The following is a 24,492-nucleotide window of genomic DNA, read 5'->3' on the forward strand; positions in this document are numbered from 1 at the left end:
TTCAGTTATCACCAAAGTTTTACAAACATGTCCCTAGTCATCTATTCCTATTTGAGGATCAATGATTAAATAAGTTCTTAACAGACTGTGAAACATATTAACTTAAGAACTTTAACTCTTCTCCGAATACTTAAAGGTTGAAAAATATCCTGAAAAGTCTATCATACAAATGATAAAAAGTTAATGCATGAGTTTTTTACCTTTAAAATGCTTTCATCTCTATGTATCTAAGAAAAAACTAAAAATATTCTAACAACAGACACATAAAAAAATGCAAAAATAAAAAATAAAGATATTCTAACAACCCCATAAAAATTTTATAAGGTTTTCCCAAAGGTCTTTTATACCTTAGCCTACGTTAATGTATTCCTTCTTCATTTACCTGATCATTACCCTCCAGTTTGTTCAGCTGGAACCAACATACACTAATTACATAGACATCACGAAGTCCTATTTGTCCTCGGTCCCTCCCCAGACAGCAGGGAAATAGTATCAGGGGTAGGCATGCTAAGTGATGATTCCCCTCACCTTACTGTCAATCATCCCAGAGTGCTCACAGGAAACCCTGCTCAATCTCATTACTGAATCCTAAGGGTAAGACTACAATACCCACCAGGAATCGTAGTTCAAAGAGCAGGCTGCCCGACCAAGATGTGAGTCACGATGACTACTTCCCGATTTTAAGTTTTGTTTTAAAGCAGTCAGTATCAGGTATTTCTCATTTAAATCCAACACTACTGTACACAAAGGAACAAAATTGTGACATATTCAATTTAAGAGTCCAGATAGAAAATACAGTCAAAGGTTAAAACACAGAAATCATTTAATCCATTTTAAGAAAAATCAAAACCGTGACTTCAGAGGTTTGATATAAATAGCAGTATTTTGCTATTTCGCATGGGAAAGCATATGAGTTTTTTTAAAAACAAAGTTGTAGGGACACCTGGGAGGCTCAGTGAGTTAAGTTCCTGCCTTTGGCTCAGGTCCCAGGGTCCTGGGATCTAGAGCCCCTGGACTGGTTCCCTGCTCAGCGGGGAGCCTGCTTCTGCCTTGGTTCCTCCCACCACCTCCTGCTCATGCTCCCTCACACCCACACTCGCTCTCAAAATAAATAAATCTTTTTTTAAAAAGTTGTAAAAGTAAACAGTTACCTAACATGCATTTTGAGTACAACCTTTAATTTCACCAATTCTTTGTTCCCATTATCGACCAAACTAATGAAGTAGGATCCACCTTCCAATTTAGGAGGTCCCAGTCAGTAAACTCAAATATTTCTTATCTTTTATACTTCTTCACTTCCCTGGGACTACCTAAATAAGTCAATATAATAATAAGGCCCACATCAACAAATCAAGAAGTTCTCCTGTATCAGCCCTCTGCCTAAAATCTAATTAATTTACTCCAAAGCCTTGTCTCTTCTTGCTCCAATGTTTTATGGACTGGCCCTGATTATTTCTGCTAGTAAAATATTAAAATGTACTTTAATATCTGTCAAAATAGTCCCCTATTCAATTTTCCACAGAATTGGCTAGGCCATTCTGCAAATTTAGTCCTTTGTCAATCCCCCCTCCACCATATTACATTATATTAGGATTTAACAAAAAAAGTACACTAACTTTCAAATAACTAATATTTCTATTTTTAAAGATTTTATTTATTTATTTGACAGAGAGAGAGAGCGAGCAACAGTGAGAGAGGCAATGCAAACAGGGCGAGTGGGAGAGGGAAAAGCAGGCTTCCCATCAAGCAGGCTTGATCTCAGGACCCAGGACCCAGGACCCAGGACCCAGATGTGAACTGAAGGCAGATGCTTAACGACTTAGTCACCCAGGTGCCCCTCAAATAACTAGTATTTATACTATTTATACTATACAATTTCCCTACACAAAAATAAGAAATTTAAGTCCTACAAATTTCAGACCAAAGTGTTTTACCTTTTCCACTATTTCTATGAAGCTATATTTAAGTTGTGTTTTCCACCTTGTTGATACATATACAGGAAAGCTATATATATTATTTAACTACCAGAGTGATTTTTTTTTTTTACTATTTCTGAAGAATTATTCAGTTAACTGTATAACTAGAAACTCAATACAATCTTACTATTTCTGCCTTTCCCTCCCACCATTTTACAACTCTTGTCTAAATGCATTACTTAGCACTTCTAGAATACTACTGGGGCACCTCGGTGGCTCCGTCGTTAAGCCTCTACCTTCAGCTTGGGTCATGACCACAGGGTCCTAAAATCAAGCCCTGCATCAGGCTCCCTACACAGCCAGGAGCCTGCTTCTCCCTCTCCCACTCCCCCTGCTTGTTTTCCCTCCTTCACTGTGTCTCAAATAAATAAATATGTTTTAAAATGCTATTAAATAATAGTAGTGATAATGAATCTATCAGTCTTCATCCTGAATTTCATAAGAATGCTTCCATGAGGTATAACCTTTTTATTAAGGGAAGGCAGCATGCATCTAATCCTGTTTTACTAAGGATTTTACAAGAAGACAGTGAATTTCTTGTAATGACATTTCCGCTTCTATCAAGATGATCATCTAGTTTCCCTCTACTAACTGATTAGTATATTCAATTAAGTTAATAGTCTCTAATACTGAACCATACTGAAATGTCATGAATACATTCTGTGTGGCTGCAGCATACTATTTAAATAAATTATGTTACCCTATTTCCTATTAGGATTCTTCTATCAATATATGACAGTCATTGTAATTTTATTTTTCGCTTACTATCTTTGCCCAGATTTTGACTGCTGAGTTCTTATGGTGGTTTCATAAAAAATAAGTATTTTCTAAAAAGGAAATCTATTTTTCTTTCTTTAAGTCTATAGCAATTCTAGTAGTGTCAAAATTTCTTGCTTACTGAACACTGCAAAGAATTCTTGTGAGAATCTCTACCTGAACACTCTACTCCATTCCTTCTGTAACAACCCAGAGTCCCTTAGTCAGTGATCTCTTACCTTATTCAGGCTCTTTCGTGCACAGTTACAGGTCTATAACTATCACCAATTTTGTACTCCGAGCAAAACAAAACAAATACTTAACATTTATTAAAAGCATGTTAAACCTCACTTTCAATAATGGACAAAAAACCAGAAGATCAACAAGGAAACAGAAGACTTGAATACTGCAGTGAACCAACCAGTCCTAAAAGGATCTAGAGAACACTGCACAAAACAGCAGACCAGACATTCTCATTAAGGTCCCATGAAATATTCTCCATGATAGAACATATGCTAAGACATAAAACAAACACCAAGAAATTTTAAAAGATACAAACAGAGGGGTGCGTGGGTGACTCAGTCAGTTAAGCGTCTGCCATTGGCTCCGGTCATGATCTCACGGTCCTGGGATTGAGCCCCACATAGGCTCCACACTGAGCAGGGAGTCTGCTTCTCCCTCTCCTTCTACCCCCACCCTGCTTGTGCACACACACTGTCAAATAAATAAAATCTTAAAAAAAAAAAAGAAAGAAAGAAAAAGAAATGAAACAAAGAAAGAAAGAAACAGAAAGCATGTTGTCCAGCCAAAATAGAAGGAAACTGGAAATGAGGAAAGAAAACAATCTTGGGAAGCTCACAAATAATATGGATTAAACACCACACTCCTAAATAACTAGTGGGTCAAAAATCACAAGGGAAATAAATACTTTCAAAATAAAAATGTAAAACAAAATACCAAAATATTTGGGTTTCCTGCTCAGTGGGGACCCTGCTTCTCCCTCTTGATCCCCCTCTTGTGCTGTCAAAAAAAAAAAAATCTTTAAAAAAAAATAAATACATACTTATATATATACATACATACATCAAGTCAACAGCCTCATCTTCTACCTTACAAACGTTTAAGGGGAGGGCACCTGGGTGGCTCAGTTGGTCAAGCAACTGCCTTCTGCTCAGCTCATGATCCCGGAGTCCCCAGATCAAGTCCCGCAACAGGCTTCCAGCTCCGCAGGGAGTCTGCTTCTCCCTCTGAGCTTCTCCCCTCTCATGCGCTCTCTCTCGCTCTCTCTCTCAAATACATAAATAGAAACTTTAATAAAAATTTTAAAAATAGTTTAAAAATTTTTTAAGGTTTTGTTTTGTCTGTTTTTTTTCCTGTGTGGCAGAGTCAGTTTAGCCTCCAACTCTTGATTTCAGCGAGAGTCATGATCTCAGGGTCATGGGACGGAGCCCTGAATCAGACTCCATACCCAACACAGTCTGCTTGGATTGCTCTCTCCCTCTGCCTCTCTCTCAAGTGAATGAGTAAATCTAAAAAAAAGAAGAAGAAGAAGATGAAGAGAAAAGAAAAATAAAAGGAAAGGAACTCTTAAAAAGAGCAAAATAACCCAGAGCAAGCAGAATATAGGGAATAATAAAGACTAAACATAAATGAGGTAGAGAATTAAAAAGAGAAAGATAATATCAAATATTGGCTCTTTGAACATATCAATAAAATTGAAAACCTTTAGTTCAAGTGACCAAGGAAAAAACACGCAGGTGCGTAAAATCAGGAATGTAAGAAATTATTACCAAACTTACAGAAACAAAAATAAGGAAATACTATAATCCTATCAATAAACCTAGAAAGATACCAAATACAGATACTGACTCATGAAAAAACAAAACCTGAATAAACCTGTAACAAGAGACTTAATAATTGAAAAACCATCCACAGAGGGATCCTGCCTGGCTTAGTCAATAGGGTGGGTATTCGACTCTTGATTTCAGGGTTGTGAGTTCAAGCACCATGCTGAATGGAGAGATTACTTAAAAATAAAATCTTTAAGAAAATAAAATCTTCAAAAATAAAACAAAAAACACAGTTTCCCATGGAGAAAAGGCCAAAACCAGATGGCTTCACTGGTGAATTCTACCAAAACATTTAAGGAATAGCTAATGCCAATTCTTCACAGACTCTTCCCAAAAAAGTAAGAGATGAGGGAACACTTCCCAACTTATGAGGCCAACATCACTCTGATACCAAAAACAAAGCCATCACAAGAAAACTAGAGACCAAAAGCTCTTATAACCATGGATGAAAATTTCTCAACGGAACACTAATAAAATGAATCCAGCAACACATACAAAAAACAATACACCATGACCAAGTATGACATAGCCCAGGAATGCAAGGCTGGTTTAATATTCAAAACTTAATGTAGGAGCGCCTGGGTGGCTTAGTGGTTAAAGCCTCTGCTTTCAGCTCAGGTCATGATCTCAGGGTCCTGGGATCGAGCCCCGAATCTGGCTCTCTGCTCCACAGGGAGTCTGCTTCCTCCTCTCTCTCTCTCTGCCTACTTGTGATCTCTCTCTCTGCCAAATAAATAAATAAAATCTTAAAAAAAAAAAAAAACTTAATGTAATACACCCTATCACTAGAATACTGGACAAAAACCTATCATCTCAGTAGACACAGAAAAGCATTTGAAATAGTCTAATGTCCAATCACGAAAAAATACTCAATAATCTAGAAATATCAGGGCATTTCCTCAACCTGATAATGGGGAATTTATGAAAATCCCAGAGCCTAAATCAAACGTAATTGTGAAATACTGAATGCTTTCCCCCAATGATGCGGAATAAAACAAAATGCTTACTCTCACTACTTCAATTATCATTCGAAGGTTAAAGCCAGGACAATTAAGAAAGAATACAAAATAAAAAGCACCCAGACTGAAAAGAAAGAAGTAAAACTATTTCTATTTGCACATGGTCTTCTAGTGATACTCCTAAGGATCTATTAAAAAAACAAAAAAAACACATACATATACAGGAACTAATGAACAAGTTCAGCAAGGTAGCAGAACACATGATCACTATGCCAAAGTTTATTGTATTTCTACTAACCTGCAATTAATAAAAACTGAAATTTAAAATATTACAATCCTAATATTAAAAATACTAAATACTTACTAATAAAAATAACAAAGTTAAGTGCAAAACTTATACACTGAAAACTATAAAACACCGCTGAAATTAAAGCAATCAAAGTGGAACCACATCAAATGGAATGTCCAAGTCCATAGGAGGACTTAAAATTGAGAATAACACTTCCCAAACTGATCTGCAGATACAACACAATCCAAAATTCTAGCAGGATACAGTCTTCCACTAGGCCTATCGTCCCTTTATCATTCCCAAAAAAATCCTTCCAAAGAATAATAAGGGCATGGAGAACACATAAAAGACAATTCATGACTTGGTAAGAAGCAATTGCCCATTTCGCTTCTTCTATCCTGACCATTTCCCACTGCAGTCCATTAAACTGCTGGTGGACTCTGGCCTCATTCCCTGGACACAGCCACAATAATCTCATCTTGTGTCTGTGAACTGCCTTCCTAAGTCCGATTTTGATATTGCTCTCTATCAGTCTTCACTTCTCAAAAAAAGCAGGACAACCTCCTCAACAGAGGATAGGATATCATACTATTTTAAGACTATCCAAGAATAAGCCAACTAGATAACCTGCAAACCCTCCCTACAAGCACCTGAAACCCTAGATTAAATTTAACAAACACCCTTTAAATGAGCAACTTGGCTTACAAGAAACTACAAGCAATCCCCAGGGATCAAAAACAAAGAGGAAGCTGAAAGTCAGACAATACCCAGCAGAGCTGGTATCACAGCTAATCACGGAGAGTGGAAGTGGGGATCTCGAGAATCTAAAGAACCGGGTTGGTGGGCACATGGAGACTCGAAGAGAGTGGTGGGCCTAGAGAGGTACGCACGCTTCCGGTCCTCTCCCCATACCCTCCTTATTCAGGTCTTCCATCCGGCTGTTTCAGAACTATACCTTTAAATAATAAACTGGTAATCTAGTAAGAAAAAAATTAAAGGGATGCCTGGGTGGCTCAGTTGGTTAAGCAGCTGCCTTCGGCTCAGGTCATGATCCCAGCGTCCTGGGATCGAGTCCCACATCCGGCTCCTTGCTCGGCAGGGAGCCTGCTTCTCCCTCTGCCTCTGCCTGCCTCTCTGTCTGCCTGTGCTCACTCTCTCTCCCTCTCTCTCTCTGATAAATAAATAAAATCTTTTTTAAAAAAAAAAAAAAAGAGGGACGCCTGGGTGGCTCAGTTGGTTAAGCAGCTGCCTTCGGCTCAGGTCATGATCCCAGCATCCTGGGATCGAGTCCCACATCGGGTTCCTTGCTCCACGGGGAGCCTGCTTCTCCCTCTGACTCTGCCTTCCACTCTGTCTGCCTGTGCTCGCTCTCGCTCTCTCTCTGACAAATAAATAAATAAAATCTTAAAAAAAAAAAAAGAATGGAGTTTCAATTCTCAGAAAAAGGAGTTAAAGATTAGAAGGAAAACTCCCTACAAGGCCAGGCTGCTCAAAAAGTTACGCCCAAAGTGAGAAGGGGGGACATACTCATCTACTCAGTACACGGAAGACAAATATCTAAAATTACCTGCTGCGGCTCAAAATTAAAATCTGTTCAGCAAATGTCATGCCAGTAAGTTAATACAGAAATTAGTCCCTGCTCAAGGATACCCTGGAGAGCCTGGATGAAACAAATACAGCACCCACCCAACAGGCCAGAACTGTAATCCGAACCATTCTAGGATTCAACAGCAGAGATTGCAAATTAAGAAGTCAAAAGCCCGGGCGCCTGGGTGGCTCAGTGGGTTAAGCTGCTGCCTTCGGCTCAGGTCATCTCAGGGCCCTGGGATCAAGTCCCGCATTGGGCTCTCTGCTCAGCGGGGAGCCTGGTTCCTCCTCTCTCTCTCTGCCTACTTGTGACCTCTCTCTGTCAAATAAATAAATAAAATCTTTTTTCTTTTTTTTTTAAAGAAGTCAAAAGCCCAAAACCACACACGTGAGAAGATCATCCATTACAAGGAAAAGTCAGAAACAGACACCTAGGAACTTGGGATACTAGAGCAGTAGGATAGAAGCTTCAAAATAAAAGGTTAAAAATGAGCAAGACATGAAAGGAGGTCTCAAATATGTATGAGAAAAAGATAATACCAATAAGCAGATTCAAAATGGAGCAGACTTCACATATTTCTCAACAGGGAGCACCAAACAAATATAACCAAAGTAATTATTGTGTCAGATAATTTTTATCAGTGGATGCAAAAATATTAGAGGAGACGTTGTTGGGGGACAAATATTTACATGGACTCAAAGATTCACACCCAAAAATTTCAAGAGGAAAAAAAAAATCTACCATTATAATGGAGGAAAGTGATTAATAGCTACATCAACCAACTCATCAAACTTAGTGTAACCAGAACCACCAACATTATGAACCTCTTAATAGGATACAGTAAGAAATAAGATCACTTATGAAGTATTCTCCTCAAAAAATATTTAAACTGAATCTACTCTTGAGGAAAAAAATCCAACAAATCCAGAATACCTATAAGCTAATTTGCCTAAATAGCAGTATCATGAAAATCAAACAAAGAAAGAAAGGAAGATAGGAGGATTATTTTAGATTAAGAGACTAAAAAAGCAGAATACACAAATACAATTCATGAACCTTTATTGAACTATGAGTTAAATGTGTGTGTGTGTGTGTGTGTGTGTGTGTGTGTGTGTGTAAAGACATTTATTTGGATGGCTTAGTCATTAGAGCACCTTCATCTTGAGGTCATGAGTTCAATCCCCATGTTGGGTTTGTAAAGCACAGATTTTTTAAAAAAAGGTTAAAAAAGAAAAAAGGACATTCGGGGTGTCTGGGTGGCTCAGTTGGATTAAGCATCATTTGGCTCAGGTCTTGATATCAGGGCCCTGGAATCAAGCCCTGCATAGGGCTCCCTCCTCAGTGGGGGCCTGCATCTTCCTCTCCCTCTGTTACTCTTCCTAATTGTTCTCTCTCCCTCTCTCTGTCACTCATAAATTTTTTTAAAGCAAGAGAGAGAGGGAGAGAGAACAAACAGGAGGAGAGACAGAGGGAGAGGAAAATTTAAAATATTTAAAATTTTAATATATTTAAGTATATTTAACATTAAATTAAATATATTTATATTGATTTAATATTAAATATTATTTTACTATATTTTTAAGTTTAAGACCTGGAGACAAGTTGGGAAATATGAATACAGTTTGCTTATTATACTACATAACAACTTGTAATTTTCCTAGCTTTGATAGGGTCTACATAAAAGAATATCCTTTCCCTGGAAATAAATACTAAAGTATTTAGGGATGAGAAGCCACAGTGTCTGTTACTTAATTTCAAATTTTTTACCAAAAAGAAAAAAAAAAAAGGAGAAGAAGAAGAAACATAATATATACTTATATTCATATATATGGATACAGATATAAGCAAATGTACCAAAATGTTAACAACTGGTGAATCCAGACAATATTCACTGTACTACTCTTCCAATTATACGTCTGAACAAACAAGAATATAAATAGCCATTAATACAAAAACATACTCAACATCAATATCCATCAGAGAATGTAAATTAAAACTACAATGAACTAACACATCACCAGTAGAATAGCAAAAATTAAAAGGACTGATAAAACCAAGTGCAGACAAGGATATGGAGCAACATGAACACTAACAGGTTATTGATGGGAACAGTATGGCACAATCAAGAATATGGCACAATCATGTAGGACAACTGTTTGGCAGCTTCTTAGAAACATGCATCTGTTTGTGACAGGAGTCAGCAAAATACCACCCACCAACAGGCCAAATCCAATCTAAGGACAGTTTTGGTGTTTTGGTGTTTTGGGGTTTTGTTTTGTTTTGTTAGATTTATTTATTTGACAGAAAGAGACACGGCAAGAGGGGGAACACAAGCAGGGGGAATGGGAGAGGGAGAAGCAGGCTTCCTGACGATCAGGGAACCCAATGTAGGGTTGGAACCCAGGAACCTGGGATTGTGTCCTGAGCCTAAAACAGACTCTTAACAACTGAGCCACCCAGGTGCCCCGTCTTTTTTTTTTTTTTTTAACAGCCCACAAGCTAAGAATGATTTTTACATTTCTAAAGGGTCCTAAGAAAAAGAAGAAAAAGCACAAGGAAAGGAGACCATACAAAGGAACTTGCAAAGTCTAAAATATGTTTACTCTCCAAACAGACTGACTATCCAAACAGGAAAAGGCTGCTTTGGCGCTCATCTACCCTATGATCCAGCAATTCCACTCCTAGGTATTTATCCAAGAGAAATGAAAGTTTATGTTTACACAAAGACAGTAGCTAAACACTGGCGGATGTGCCTAATTTAATAAGCTTACCCTAAAATTCACACAGAAGAGCAAAAAAAGATAAGAAACTGAAGACAATTTTAAAGAACAGGACAAGGGGCACCTGGGTGGCTCAGTGGGTTAAAGCCTCTGCCTTTGGCTGGGGTCAAGATCCTGGGGTCCTGGGATGGAGCCCCACATCGGACTCTCTGCCCAGCAGGGAGCCTGCTTCTTTTCCTCTCTCTCTGCCTGCCTCTCGGCCTACTTGTGATCTCTGTCTGTCAAATAAATAAATAAAATATTTTAAAAATAATAATAATAATTTAAAAATAAAAATAAATTAAAAAAAAATAAAGAATAGGACAAGGGAAAGGGGACCAATGGGAAAAACTGCATAATCTTCTTTAAAAGCCAATTTTTTCCATTACACATTGTTTGCAAGATGCTTGGCTTTCCTTGTATGACTTACTGCTTAATAGTTGTAGTAACTGTTATCCTTTCTCCCCCACTTAAATGTTAAAAAATTATCTGTGAAAACTATTAACTTGCCATTTAAAACAATCAACTGTTATAGTATTTTCCTGCTGCAATATTTACATTTCCATTTAAGAAATTAACATACAAGACACATAAGATTTTTGTACTCCAAGTAACATTTTAGATGCTCACCTCTTGAAAACAAACATTGTAACATTAACGAGACATCTGAAAAGCACATCTCATTCAGATTACCCATATTGTAAAGCTGATTAGGTATGATGGTAATCTTTTTTGAATCACACGTGAAGGAAGCAAAATAAACCGTCAGAGGAACTCACCCCTGTGGCTTTCTTGAGACTGACACAGAAAGCAAAGAGCAGATATGGCTCTACTGCTGAGGCCTAAATTGAACTTCGAACATACCAACTAGCATTATTATCCTGAACAGTACGTTTTTAGTAAAGGACTTAAAGTAGATCATACTAAAAGAAGCTCTGGCTGAGCACACATGCCTGCACCGCGGGGACTGGTCAGTCTTACTCTAAATGATGTACTGTAGTATCTGGTAAACTCATTTCCTTTCCACTTGCAGCAAAAAGTGACTAAAAGTCTTTACTATATGAAACTACCATCTCCGCTTTAGAAGGATATGAAAGGCCATCTTAAAACTTAGACCATCTCTTTTGAAACTAGTTTTTTCAAAGCCTGGAAAGGGACACTCTAGCTCTAGATCAGAAGCTACGGGTGAGAGAGTCTGTGTTCCGTGAATGGAGGTCTGGGTACTTGGATTCGCCACGAGATTTACATGAGGACCAGCATTCGAATAAAGACAGCCTGAAAGTAGCAAGTGCAAAGCACTTCAGTAAAGCTGACAGTTCACTCTCAAGATGGGAGAGCAGGAAGTCCTCTGGGTCGTTCAGGATTGGGTATTACTGGATCTCTCTGGGCTGTGAGGAGCTGTGACAGACAGGACAGAGGTCTCTAATGCAAGAAGGCTTCAGTAGTTTCAGAAACTCCTCCCACAGGTTGGAAGGAGGAGTTTTTGACCCTACAAGGTTAGTACCTGTCAAGGCAGACTTTCTCCATGGCGGGAGCTGGGGGCTCTACCCATGATCCAAGTGAGTCTTGGGGTTACCCTGGAGCAGAGGAAGAGGAGAGCACATTTTCTGCACCTGGGGCTCTCTGGTCTGTCAGCCTCAAGGCCTTGGAAGCCACAGGGTCAGGACATTGTGCTCCCAGACTTTTAATGTGTAGCTTACTTATCCCGATCCTCGCCTCTAGTTCGTGTCTCTATCATTCCACTTGACGGACTTGGGACTCTGTCTCAGGGCACTCCTTCCCCTGGTCAAGTCTAGCTTCCACCTAACAAGAACACAAAACCAAAAATTTAAGAATGGGGGGCACCTGGGTGGCTCAGTTGGTTAAGTGACTGCCTTTGGCTCAGGTCATGATTCTGGAGTCCTAGGATCGAGTCCCACGTGGGGCTCCCAGTTCCATGGGGAGTCTGCTTCTCCCTCACCTTCTCCCCTCTCATGCTCTCTCTCAAATAAATCAATAAAATCTTTAAAACAAAAAAGAAAGAAAGAAATTTAAGAACGGGAAAAGGTAGTCATGCTATTAGGGGCCAGAACAACAACAATGAAATATAAACATGAAAAAAATCAAAATATAATTCTGGACCAATCCATGCCTATAGTGCTCTTCATGAGAACACAGGATAGAGAACTACCTGTACTTTGATATGAGAAAAAATAAGTAAAAGGTTACTATCAGACTTGATGTAAAAACAGTGACTGTCCACAATTCAAACCTTTCTCTCTCAATTCACCCATGAATGAAAACACCTCATGAACTACGAACACAATGAAAATGAACACAGGACAAGGAGAGGGTTTTGTTGTCGGGGTTCTGGGTTTTTGTTTTTGTTTTTAAGATTTTATTTATTTATTTGACAGAGATCACAAGTAGGCAGAGAGAGAGAGACTAGAGGAAGCAGGATCTCCACTGAGCAGAGAGCCTGATGCGGTGCTCGATCCCAAGGTCCTGGAATCATGACCTGAGCCAAAGGCAGAGGCTTTAACCCACTGAGCCACCCAAGCACACCTGGGTTTTTTTTTTTTTTATTGTTGTTGTTGTTGTTTTGTTTTTAAGATCTGAAAGTAATCTTTCCACCCAATGCAGGACTCAGACTCACAATCCCAAGATCAAGAGTGGCACACTCCACCAACGGAGCCAGCCAGGCATCCCAAGGAGGAGGAATTTTAAATCTATTACTGCCTCTGCCTTCCACTCTACCTGTGCTCGCTCTCACTCTCTCTCTCTCTGACAAATAAATAAATAAAATCTTTTAAAAAAAATCTATTACTAGCCTTAGGGTGACACAAAATTTTTTCTAAAGGAATTTGCTGTTGATAAATGCCTTAGTTTAGTGATCAAGAAAGAGATTAAAGTAATAGTTTTCTCATTATTTCATGACTATCTTGTAAGGAATATAAACTACTATTGAAGTTATCAGTTAAAACAAATTATTAGCAAAGAAAAGAGGCCAGAAACTACTATTTTAAAAAAAAACCCTACATACATAAAATAAGTTTATTTAATTGCTTCATTTAACTGTTTTTAAGTAAACAATAACAATTTTAAATGCATCCATCAAATAAACAAGATAAATAGTTAACCTTTATTTTCAGGAAATTAGAGAAGCCCACAACAGTTCTCTTCTTTTTTTAAAGAAGGAAGACAGTCACAATTGAGCTAAATGAACAACATTGTATAGGTAAAACAAGAAATCACAAATACTCAAAATTTCCACATTATACTACTATACAGTAAAAGCTGACATTACCAATAGGTCTTGTTACCAAAAGTAGTGTGCAAGAATGAAAAACACTTTAAGTACAACTTCTTATATTTCATACCCTAAAGTTCCAATAATTTACATTCCTTTCTCATGGGATTTTTTTCTACTCCTTCATAGTTTATTACTGCTAAATGTGCCTGCTGTGGTTAAAAATCCCCAATAAAATAATGTATCATTCACTGCTTTATACTATTCCTTGTGTCTATGTCCAATTAGTATTAGCCTATCCTTCTTTTATCAAACTTTCAACTGAAAACGAAGCATTCAGGAAGGTTAAAACAATTCAACAGAATTCAGCTGTGGGAAAATGTGCTCTCAAAAGGCAGCATGGGGGGCACCTGGGTGGCTCAGTGGGTTAAGGCCTCTGCCTTCAGCTCAGGTCATGATCCCATGGTCCTGGGATCGAGCCCCACATGGGGCTCTCTGCTCAGCGGGGAGCCTGCTTCCTCCTCTCTCTCTCTCCCTGCCTCTCTGCCTACTTGTGATCTCTGTCTGTCAAATAAATAAATAAAATCTTTAAAAAAAAAAAAAAAAAGGCAGCATGGTATAAACAGCTCATGAATCTTTGAACTGAACTTCTTCAAGCTTTGCTCAAATCTACTTCGTGGTCAGCAACCAAGTCTAGCAATTTTTAAACTAGCAAGTTTTTAAAACCTTGGGGGAAAAAAGTTTAGACACATATTAAAGACATTTTGATGCTTCCATTTTGCTTAATACAGGAGTCAGTAATTTTTTTTTTTTTTTTTTTTTTTTTTGGTAATTGTGTGTATCCTTTTCGAGCCAAGGGGGAAAAAAAGAACTTAACATCTTCTACCTTTTTTTTTTTAACTACAAATAAATAAGGTCCTGATTCAAATAAAGCAAAAATATACTTACAGAACTAGCATCAACATCACTATGGATGGCAACCGTCTTAATGCCCATCTTCTTGCAAGTTTTAATAACCTATTTTAAAATACATAAATATTATCTATTATCAGGGATTTGGATTTAAAGGGATTTAATAATAAAATTCACAAAGGAAAATGGAAAAATAAGATTAAAATTCTACTCACCCTACATGCAATTTCTCCTCTATTAGCAATAAGAATTTTATCAAAAGTCTAAAGAGAAAAAAAACACACGTCAGAAATTGTTACTCTCACTTTGGAAAACAAGCTTTCCCACAACACTGGATGCGATCTTAAAAAAACGTTACTTCCTAGAACAGTATTAAATATCATACATATGTTCATCCACAACCAGGCTGCTATTAAACTCATCTGGTAGGATCTGGCCCTGTAATCACTCTGTTAAAGCACCAATTAGATGCAGTAATCATAAGTAGACTAAGGGGATATTTATAAATTCTCTTGCCAGAAGATAATCTTCAAATGATATTTCTGAATGCTAAAAAACTTTAGATAGAATTGCTTGACCACTTACTCGGTAATTTATATTCTAGATTCAGGGAAATTCTTTTTTTTTTTTTTTTTTTAAAGATTTTATTTATTTATTTGACAGACAGAGATCACAAGCAGGCAGAGAAGCAGGCAGAGAGAGAGGAGGAAGCAGGCTCCCTGCTGAGTGAAGAGCCCGATGCGGGGCTCGATCCCAGGACCCTGAGATCATGACCTGAGCTGAAGGCAGAGGCTTTAACCCACTGAGCCACCCAGGCGCCCTAGATTCAGGGAAATTCTAAGGTCATGAGTTGTTCATCAAAGGAAAGTCTAATTTTTCCATCATCTTTGTTGGGCATTAAATGGTATTTTCAGTAACTAAGAAGAGAAACTAATTATGCTTATACCTAAAGATTCCCAGACCAAGCAGGTTATGCTATTTGAATACAATACAGCCCCATTTTGAAGCAGCTGAGGCCTCATAACAGAGGTCCATTCTGCGTGGAGTTAGAGACCTCAATTCTTAGCCCAGCATTGCCACTAACAATAACCTATCTGACTTGAAGCAAATCAATCTCTGTAGATCTTTACTTCCACATATAAACTGATAACATTCTAAGGGGGAAACTATTTAATAAGGTTCTCTTACTATTCTAAAATTGTACAGGCTAATCCTTTTAAAGAAACACAATTACAAGTAATTTGGATACATTTTAGTATGCAACTATTTCTGGGTTAGTGAATTATTATAAGTTAAATAGAACTATAGAAAAAGTTTTAGTTACATTTCCAAAAGAAAGTTAAAGCTATATATGATCTTAAAAGTCCTCTTACATAACCGAAAGCAGTATTTTAACCCAACAGGGAGTCACAATCTCAGCATCAGAAAAGGCTTTCAAAGTCTTGGTCTAACCTTCATGTTATACATGGCTTATTCCACCAAACTGAGACATGCCTCTGCCTTAAAAATTGGTAAACTCCTAATCTGACAGAACCTTGCACAGAACCAAACTGAGACATGCCTCTGCCTTAAAAATTGGTGAACTCCTAATCTGACAGAACCTGCATCATTCAGAGCCTTGCACAGATGGGCCCTTAAAGTATCCTAATCCCACCCCCAGCCTGAGACTGCAAACTCATCTGCCTTTCTACACCCAAGTGGTCATGGTAAACCCCTGCTGAACCCGAAGAATATTTAAAAAAAAAAAAAAACAAAACTGTACTTCTTTGAACTTCATTTTAAAATGTACATTTTAGTATGTATGAAACAGATGACACCTGATAGAAACAGCATAAACAATGAAATTACACATGCAGCAACTGTTACAGCTAATGTAACAAATTATAACATTATAGGGATTAAGAACTCCATCCTAATTTTTATCTGAGTGGCAGAATATAGTTAAGAGCCAGTCTGGAACCAAAGCGCCCAGGCTGTAATCCCAACCCTACCACATGTTCCTGTGTGGCCAAGCCACCCTTTTCGTTTTCTTCTCCTTCCTTCCAAGTTTTTATTCCAATTCAAGTTAGTAAACATAGAGTGTCATACTGGCTTCAGGAGTAGAATTTAGTGACTCATCACTTACATGGAACACCCGTGCTTACCACAAAAGGGCAAGCCACCCTTCTTGACCCTCATTTCCTGGTATGTAAAACGACAGTAATAATAGCACGTTCCTCGAGAGGCTGAGAGAATGCGAATGAACACCCTGACGGTGTTGAGAGCAGTGCCCAGCACACAATTTATTCCCAGGACGTGTTAGCCATAGCTTTTATTATTCACTTCTTTGGGCCACACACCACACTGTTTATGCCAAATCTAGGAGTATGAGCCTATCGAACAGGGCAAAATCTCTATCAGAACGAGTATCTGCACCTACACGACTTCTCTGCGCAGGGCTTGCGACGGTCCGTTTTATGTGCAACCGGGCCACAGGGTGCTCAGATGAAACGTGACTTCTGAGTGTGTCTGTGTGTTTCCAGAGGAGACTAACATGCGTGTCAGCAGATTCAGCCCCGTACACTGCCCTCCCCAAAGTGGGGGAGCACTATCTCATCCATGGAGGGCCCGAGAGAGAAAAAGTAGAGGAAAGAAGTGTTTGTTTTGCCTTCCTGATTGAGCTGGGGCATGGGTCTTCTTCCTCGGACTTACTGACACCGCTGGCTCCCAGCCAGAATTACACTAGCATGTTTCCTGTGTCTTGGGCTTGCAGGGGGAAGATCACGGGACTTGGCCTCAACGGGGAGCCAGCAGATCTCCATATATATCCTACTGGTTCAGTCTGTCTAAAGAACCCTGACCAATACAGGACTGTTAACACCAATTAGTGCACAAGCTAAATAAAGCTGATTACATCAATTAACTTCCCATACATAAGATATTCTCTCAAATAAACATATGTATATGGTTCAGGGTTTAAAAGATACCAAAGTCAGGGGCGCTGGGTGGCTCAGTGGGCTAAAGCCTCTGCCTTCAGCTCAGGTCATGATCCCAGGATCCTGGGATCAAGCCCCACATTGGGCTCTCTGCTCAACAGGGAGCCTACTTCCTCCTCTCTCTCTGCCTGCCTTTCTGCCTACTTGTGATCTCTGTGAAATAAACAAAATCTTTAAAAAATAAAAAATAAATAAAAGATACCAAAGGCAATATACTATAGAGACACCCAGGTCTTTGTTCCAAAAGCAGCTACTATTACCAATTTCCTGTATATTCTTGCAGATAAGCTATGCATATAAAAATATAAATACAAATAAATTCAAACCAATTTTAAAATTCCCTCTGCATCAAAAATTACAGGGAAACATCAAGAACATTTGACAACTTCAATGTACAATATTGCACAATCACGACAAAGTGTGGTAAGTGCTATAATACAACTACACCGGGGCACCTGGGTGGCTGAGTGGGTTAAGCCTCTGCTTTTGGCTCAGGTTACCATCTCAGGGTCCTGGGATTGAGCCCCGCATCGGGCTCTCTGCCAAGCGTCTGCCTTTGGCTCAGGTCATGATCCCACCGTCCTGGGATGAGTCCCACATTAATCACCCTGCTCAGCAGGAAGCCTGCTTCTCCCTCTCCCACTTCCCCTGCTTGCTGGAAGTTCCCTCTTGTGTCTCTCTATATCAAATGAATAAATAAAATCTTAAAAAAAAAAAAAAGAATCAAAGGTCAACTGGACTCTTCCATTCTGCTCCTTCAGGGGCTAAGAATTAATATTAAGAGCCAGAACACGTACCTTGCACAGCACTAATTTCATCAATGACAGCCCATTTCTAACAACTATTATAGCTAACGAGGAAGGCTACCAGAGCTAACAGAGAGAAAGACAGCTGGACCCTTTGTAGTATTCTAGACTGCCCCTCACTCTGGACTGTGACCTCTAGTACAAGTACTAGCTGACTACTCCGTAGAATGTTTCTAGGTAGGACAGCTCACTACTAGACTGAACTCAACACGTATGCAGAAATACATAAACATACAAGCACCCCAAGGCATACTATCTATGCTGAAGTTTTCATACTAAACCATGGGTTTCGGGGCACCTGGGTAGCTCAGTCGGTCAAGCATCCAACTCTTGTTTGCGGCTCAGGTCATGATCTCATGGGTCATGGGCGAGAGGCCCATGTCCAGCTCTGTGCACAGTGAGAAGTTGGCTTGAGATTCTCTCCCTCTACTCCTCCCCCTCCTCACGCAAATAAATCTTCAAAAAAAAACAAAAAAATTAAGAAACATGATTTCATAATAGGGAGTTTATCACAGCTAATTCATCTGAACCAGTGCTGTCCAATAAAGTAACCACCAGCTACATAAGGCTACTGAGCTCTTCAAATGTGGCTAATCGAATCAAACTGCCAGATGTATAAATTATATACTAGATTTAGAAGGTCTGGTACAAAACAAAAAGAAGAATGTAAAGTATCTTACTGATATTTCAATATATAATCAGTATAAAAAGTGACACTTTAGATAGAGAATTGAAACATACTGTTAACAATTTTCTTAATGTGACTATGAGAAAATTTAAAATGATATGCCCTGCAATTGTGTTACTGTATTGCTACTGAACTACAGTGAAACAGACCCTTTCTCCAAGCCTCCAGAATTTATTTTCAAGATTTTATTTATTTATTTGTCAGAGAGAGAGAAAGAGAGGGAGCGCACGCACGAGAGGATAGCACACAAGCAGGGGGCATGGCAGACAGAGCGAGAAGCAGGTTCCCCACTGAACAAGGAGTCTGATACAGGGCTTGATCCCAGAACTCTGGGATCATAACCTGAGCTGAAGGCAGACGCTTAACTGAACTGAGCCACCAAGTGTCCCTCCAAGCCTCTGGATTCTTCTGAGTTTTATTTACTTCAAGAGATGATTTAGAGGGGCACCTGGGTGGCTCAGTGGGTTAAAGCCTCTGCCTTCGGCTCAGGTCATGATCCCAGGGTACTGGGATCAAGTCCCGCATCCGGCTCTCTGCTCAGCAGGGACCTGCTTCCTCCTCTCTCTCTCTCTGCCTGCCTCTCTGCCTACTTGTGATCTCTGTCTGTCAAATAAATAAATAAAATCTTTAAAAAAAAAAAAAAAGAGAGAGATGATTTAGAACGTACCTCCGCTACTTCATTCTCAAATAATCATTCACCAGTCTGACCTTCATGACATTCAACCTGAACTATCTCTTAACCAAAACTCCTTCCTGTCCTCTTTGAGGCCTTCACTGTCACAAATTATGTTTACCCCAATAATCACCACTTCCACGTCCACCCAATCTCATATTACAGCCTCAACCATTATCCTCTATCAGGATTTTCACTAGAATTCTCTTGTCCCCAAATTTACAATTTACAATTTTATAAACTACAAAATTTACAATTATAAAAATGCCTTCAAAATTAATCCTATAAATATTAAATGGAAAAAAAAATCAGTAGTTTAATCAAAATCTCTCCAAGGTCCAGAATTTAAGAATGTTATGTTATTCTACTGAATACAAGGGAAACACTATAAATTTATTCAATTTTTGGTATAGATACCAAAATTTAAGACTCAGATTGTGGCCCACAATGAAGAAAGAAAGATTGAGCACCTATAAAACCTATGACATTAGAGCAGTAATTACACATCATTAATAAAATTTACAATCTGTCCAGTGAACACAGCATGGAGACAAAGTAAAACCATTATAACTTTGCTATTCAAAGTATTTAAATACTTACTTTTTCATTAGAATCATATCCTGCTGAACAGAGACGACGGGACACCATTAAGTGCGGTCTTGAGTAGTGTGGAACATGCTACCAAAAAAAAAAAAAAAAGAAAGAAAGAAAGAAATGAATTACAGATACTTGAATGGGCTTTAAAAATATTTTTTTCAGGGTAATTCTTCCAGTATGCTTCTACCTAAAATATTTTACCGATCAATGTATGTAGTTCCAAGCCACATGCCCTAACTGTGGAAGATAAATCATAACTTCAGACATATCCCTTTGGCACACAAGAGAAACCAAAAGGCAACAGAAGGATCTCTAGAAAAGTAAAATAAGAGTCAATGGGTCAATCTTAATTATAGAGAACTGACGTTACCAGAGGGGTGGGGGATTCAAGAGTGCACTTGTGATAAGCACTGGGGGATACGTATAAGCGTTGAATCACTATACCGTACATCTAAAACTAATATAACAAAATGTATGTTAACTGGAATTAAAATAAAAACTTAAAAAAAAAACAAAGGTCAATGGGTCAAATAAAATTTGAAGAAAAAAGGTCTGATTAGGCAGACTGACACAGCAGGATCCTAAGGTCACCTACAACACGGAACCTCATACAACATAAAATAGGAGTCTTGGCTTTTAAGGAGCTTCCATTTTAACAGGGACCAGAAAGTAATACAACTTTTTGTTTGCTATTATCTTGAACATGATTTCTTCTTTTACTTTTTCTGGTACAGTGAAACGGTAATGGTAATAATCAAGTTCACCTCTACTTCGTTATTATAAATGTTTGTGTAAAAAATGTATCTTAAGGCTTTAAAACATGAGCAACCATCACTAATAAAATTTATAGTCAAAGATTTAAGAGAACAATTTACCCAGTAGTCACCGATAAAGCTAGATCAAAAAAAAAAAAAAAAAAAAGATGAACAGAAGGTAGGGGAGTGAAAGGCAACAAGCACTACCTCTTAGGACTTTCTAAGAAGACAAAGCAATTAAGAAGCAAATGTTTTTATAGCAGCATTTTTCAATAAACTCAAAAATTAATATAATTGGTAAAGCATCAAGCTTTACCAATTATATTAATCAAATTACAGAATGTAATCTTAATACAAAAGTGAAGGTAATGGGAGCCTGGGTGGCTCAGTCAAGCAGCTCCCTTCCGCTGGGCTCTGGTCATGATCCCAGGGGCCTGGGATTAAGCCCCACGTAGGGCTTCCAGCTCAAGGGGGCGTCTGCTTTTCCCTCTCCCTCTGCCCCTCCCTCACCCCCCACCTTATGCTCTCTCAGGCTGGCTAGCTGGCTCACATTCTCGCTCTCAAATAAATCTTTTTTAAAAAATAGATAGGAAAGATATACTTTAGACAATGAAGCCCACAGTATCAGGTAAAAGACTAGTGAAGACAATGGTCTGAGACTGGCAAACACACTCCATACTCCATCCCTTCTAAAGATCAAAACTCACTCTTGCACACCTTCAGACATCCCTCTAAGTTCAAGAGTATTAGGCCCAATTCTTTTTTTTTTTTTTTTTTTTTTTTTTTGACAGAGATCACAAGGACACAGAGAGGCAGGCAGAGATGGAGGGGGAATCAGGCTCCCCACTGAGCAGTGAGCCCAATGTGGGGCTCGATCTCAGGACCCCAATATCATGACTTGAGCCGAAGGTAGAGGCATTAACCCACTGAGCCACCCAAGCGCCCCTAGGCCCAATTTTAAAAATCAGTAAGGGGAGGTGCACACCTGGATGGCTCAGGTTGTGATCTCCAGGTCCTGGCACGGAGCCCCATATCGGGCTCCAGCTCAGTGGGACGTCTTGCTTCTCCCTCTGCCTCTCCCCCGGCTTGTGCTTTGTCTCCCTCTCTCAAATGAATAAATTAAATCTTAAAGAAAAATGAGTAAAGGGAATCCAGAGAATTTTAATTTGTCAAAAGTCCTCGGGCTAGGTTGCAATGGTTCCAAGATTTAAGCTTAGATCCATTCAAAGCATTCTGGAGTTTGAGAAAATAAAAATGTAACAGACCTCCCACATTAACACCGATGTCTCTGCAAAGACAGGATTTGAGGAGGAAACAAAAATTTACCTGGAGGGTCTAGCCACTCTCTACATGCCCAATAAAAATTCAGTCTTCCGCTGCCTTCAGCAGAACAGACGTATTTACTCCTACACCAGACTGAGTAGGATAAAGGTAATTCTTCTTCCCTGGAAAAATCAGGTCTTGTGTTTACAGCCTCAGCCAAAGCAGAAAACAAACTAAGAAAACAAATTTTAAGAATAAGCTCCCTGGGAATTTCTCAGATTTACACTGCAGCAAGGCAGCACGGGGATATTTACACACAGTAAATATACCAGCTTCCTATCCATTTTATAAAATGTAACAACGAAACAGTTTACATTTTTACAAACTCTCCCTAATACTATAAGGCACATAATGGTCTGCTGCATAAACAGATCAACATAATACTTTTACAAATGACAAAAACCTGTCTTTCATCACTAACAAATAAAGGCTGTGAGTAAATCCTGATGGCAAAAACCCAATGGGCACAAACCAAATGTGCGTCTTCCAGAGACAAGACACAACCTGAGGTGGACATTTGAGGTATTCGAATCAGCTTCAGAGAGTGAGAACAATAGTGATGTTCATGTCTGGGGAAGGGAACCTGCAAAGAGGTTGGGTGGCTCAGCTGGTTAAGCGTCTGCCTTTGGCTCAGGTCTTGATCCCAGGGTCCTGGGATTGAGCTCTGGCTTGGGCTCCCTGTTCAGTGGGGAGTCTGCTTCTCCCTCTTCCTCTATGCACTCTTGAGCGCTCTCTCGTTCTCAAATAAATAAATAAATAAATAAGGCAGCCTGACACCCAGCAAAGAACTATGGGAGGGGGGACCTAGGTGGCTCATTGTTAAGCATCAGGTCATGATCCCAGCGTCCTTAGATTGAGACCCACATCAGGCTGCCTGCTCGGTGGGAAGCCTGCTTCTCCCTCTACCTCTGCTGCTCACCTGCTTGTGTTCCATCTCTCACTGGTTCTCTCTCTGTCAAATAAATAAATAAAGTCTTTATTTAAAAAAAAAAAAGAAAAAAGAGCTACAGGAGAAGAAATCTGAGTTCTGACCCTAACTCTAGGACTTGAACCAACCACTCTTGACCCCTCTGCTCTCTTCTAAGAAGGAAAGCTTCGATAGGGTCTCTTACTAACAAAAACCACTATTATCCAAAAGCAAGAGCAGAACACAGGGATATCTAACATGTACAAAACTCTGACGATCGTGGGAGAAAATGCAATCAATCCAACCAACGTCAACATGCAGGCCAAGAACGTGGGGACCCAGATCTCACTGCTCAACTACTCCGAGAGGAACAAACATGCAGAGCTACTTGGTAGAAATAGAACTAATTGCATAGATTTTAATAAATGTGAATTATGCATTAAGTTTCTAGGCTACCTCTGGGAATAAAAACCTCAAAACTCTTTTTCATGAGATGAGCCCATGAAGAACAAGCTAAACTTACCCCAAAAGGAGAAAGTTTCTCTCCCAGAACCATTCAGAAATCTCAAGTGGCCAAACTCTGAGCAATATTTGGGCCAGCTGACTCAATTATACTCTACTTACCTTTAGGAAACCAACACTAGACAAAAATAGGTCTATGCCACAGTTCCTAAAATTAAATCCCCTCTAAGTTACACCTGACCAAAATGTAGGAGCTGTAGCACTGAATCTAAGTGATCGAGCTGATTTTTTGGAATCTTTTATTACTATGTAAAATACTTGATTCTGAAGATCTAAGACTGTACCTTACCATCAGTACAAACATATATATGTATACACACACACATACACACACACACCTTGTACACATGTGAATTTGTAATAATATGGCCCCAAATATTAAAAAACACAGATTCCCCAGTTAGCCAAATAACTAGAATTAGAAATTATCCAAGCAGAACTGTAACACCTGAACTATAAAGAAAAAACAAGTGCTTGGGCCACTTCCACAGCCAGTCTGAACCGGTTTGTAGCCGGCCCCATAAAAGCGCTGCCTATTGCTGTTCACTCCCAGCAGACCTTCATGGAAGCCCAAAGTTCTGAAGAATACAAGCCAAAAATCGGACAATTCTGTAGAGATATAAGATAAAATTTTCCTATTTATTTCTGTAATCTCTACACCCAATGTGGGGGTGGAATTCACAACCCCAAGATTAGAAGCTGCACGCTCCAGCAACTGAGCCAGCCAGAGGCCCCCCAATTTTTTTTTTTAAATACAGAGAACAGTTAGTAGAAATCTGCTAATCTGAACCTCTACACAGAATTCTATTATTTTTGTTAAGGATATAACTAACTGACTACAAGCCCAACACAAAGAAGAATTTTTGAGGATTTAATTTATCTGACAGTGAGAGAACACAAGCAGGGGAGCAGCAGAGGGAGAGGGAGA

General features: G+C 39.0%; 1 protein-coding gene across 2 annotated transcripts in view; it reads right to left on the bottom strand.

Moving 5' to 3' along the window:
* PCCA (propionyl-CoA carboxylase subunit alpha) overlaps nucleotides 1–24,492 on the bottom strand; it is a 394,384-nt gene that overhangs the window by 358,738 nt on the left and 11,154 nt on the right. For both annotated transcript variants that reach the window (XM_032314393.1, XM_032314395.1), the window contains exons 2-4: nucleotides 20,061–20,138; nucleotides 14,534–14,581; nucleotides 14,355–14,423 (exon numbers count right to left, since the gene is read on the bottom strand). In XM_032314393.1, the coding sequence (XP_032170284.1) occupies nucleotides 14,355–14,423; nucleotides 14,534–14,581; nucleotides 20,061–20,138 (195 nt within the window). The remainder of the gene's footprint in view (nucleotides 1–14,354; nucleotides 14,424–14,533; nucleotides 14,582–20,060; nucleotides 20,139–24,492) is intronic.

Source organism: Mustela erminea, chromosome 15 (genome assembly GCF_009829155.1).
Source record: "Mustela erminea isolate mMusErm1 chromosome 15, mMusErm1.Pri, whole genome shotgun sequence".
Taxonomy (NCBI): Eukaryota; Metazoa; Chordata; class Mammalia; order Carnivora; family Mustelidae; genus Mustela; species Mustela erminea.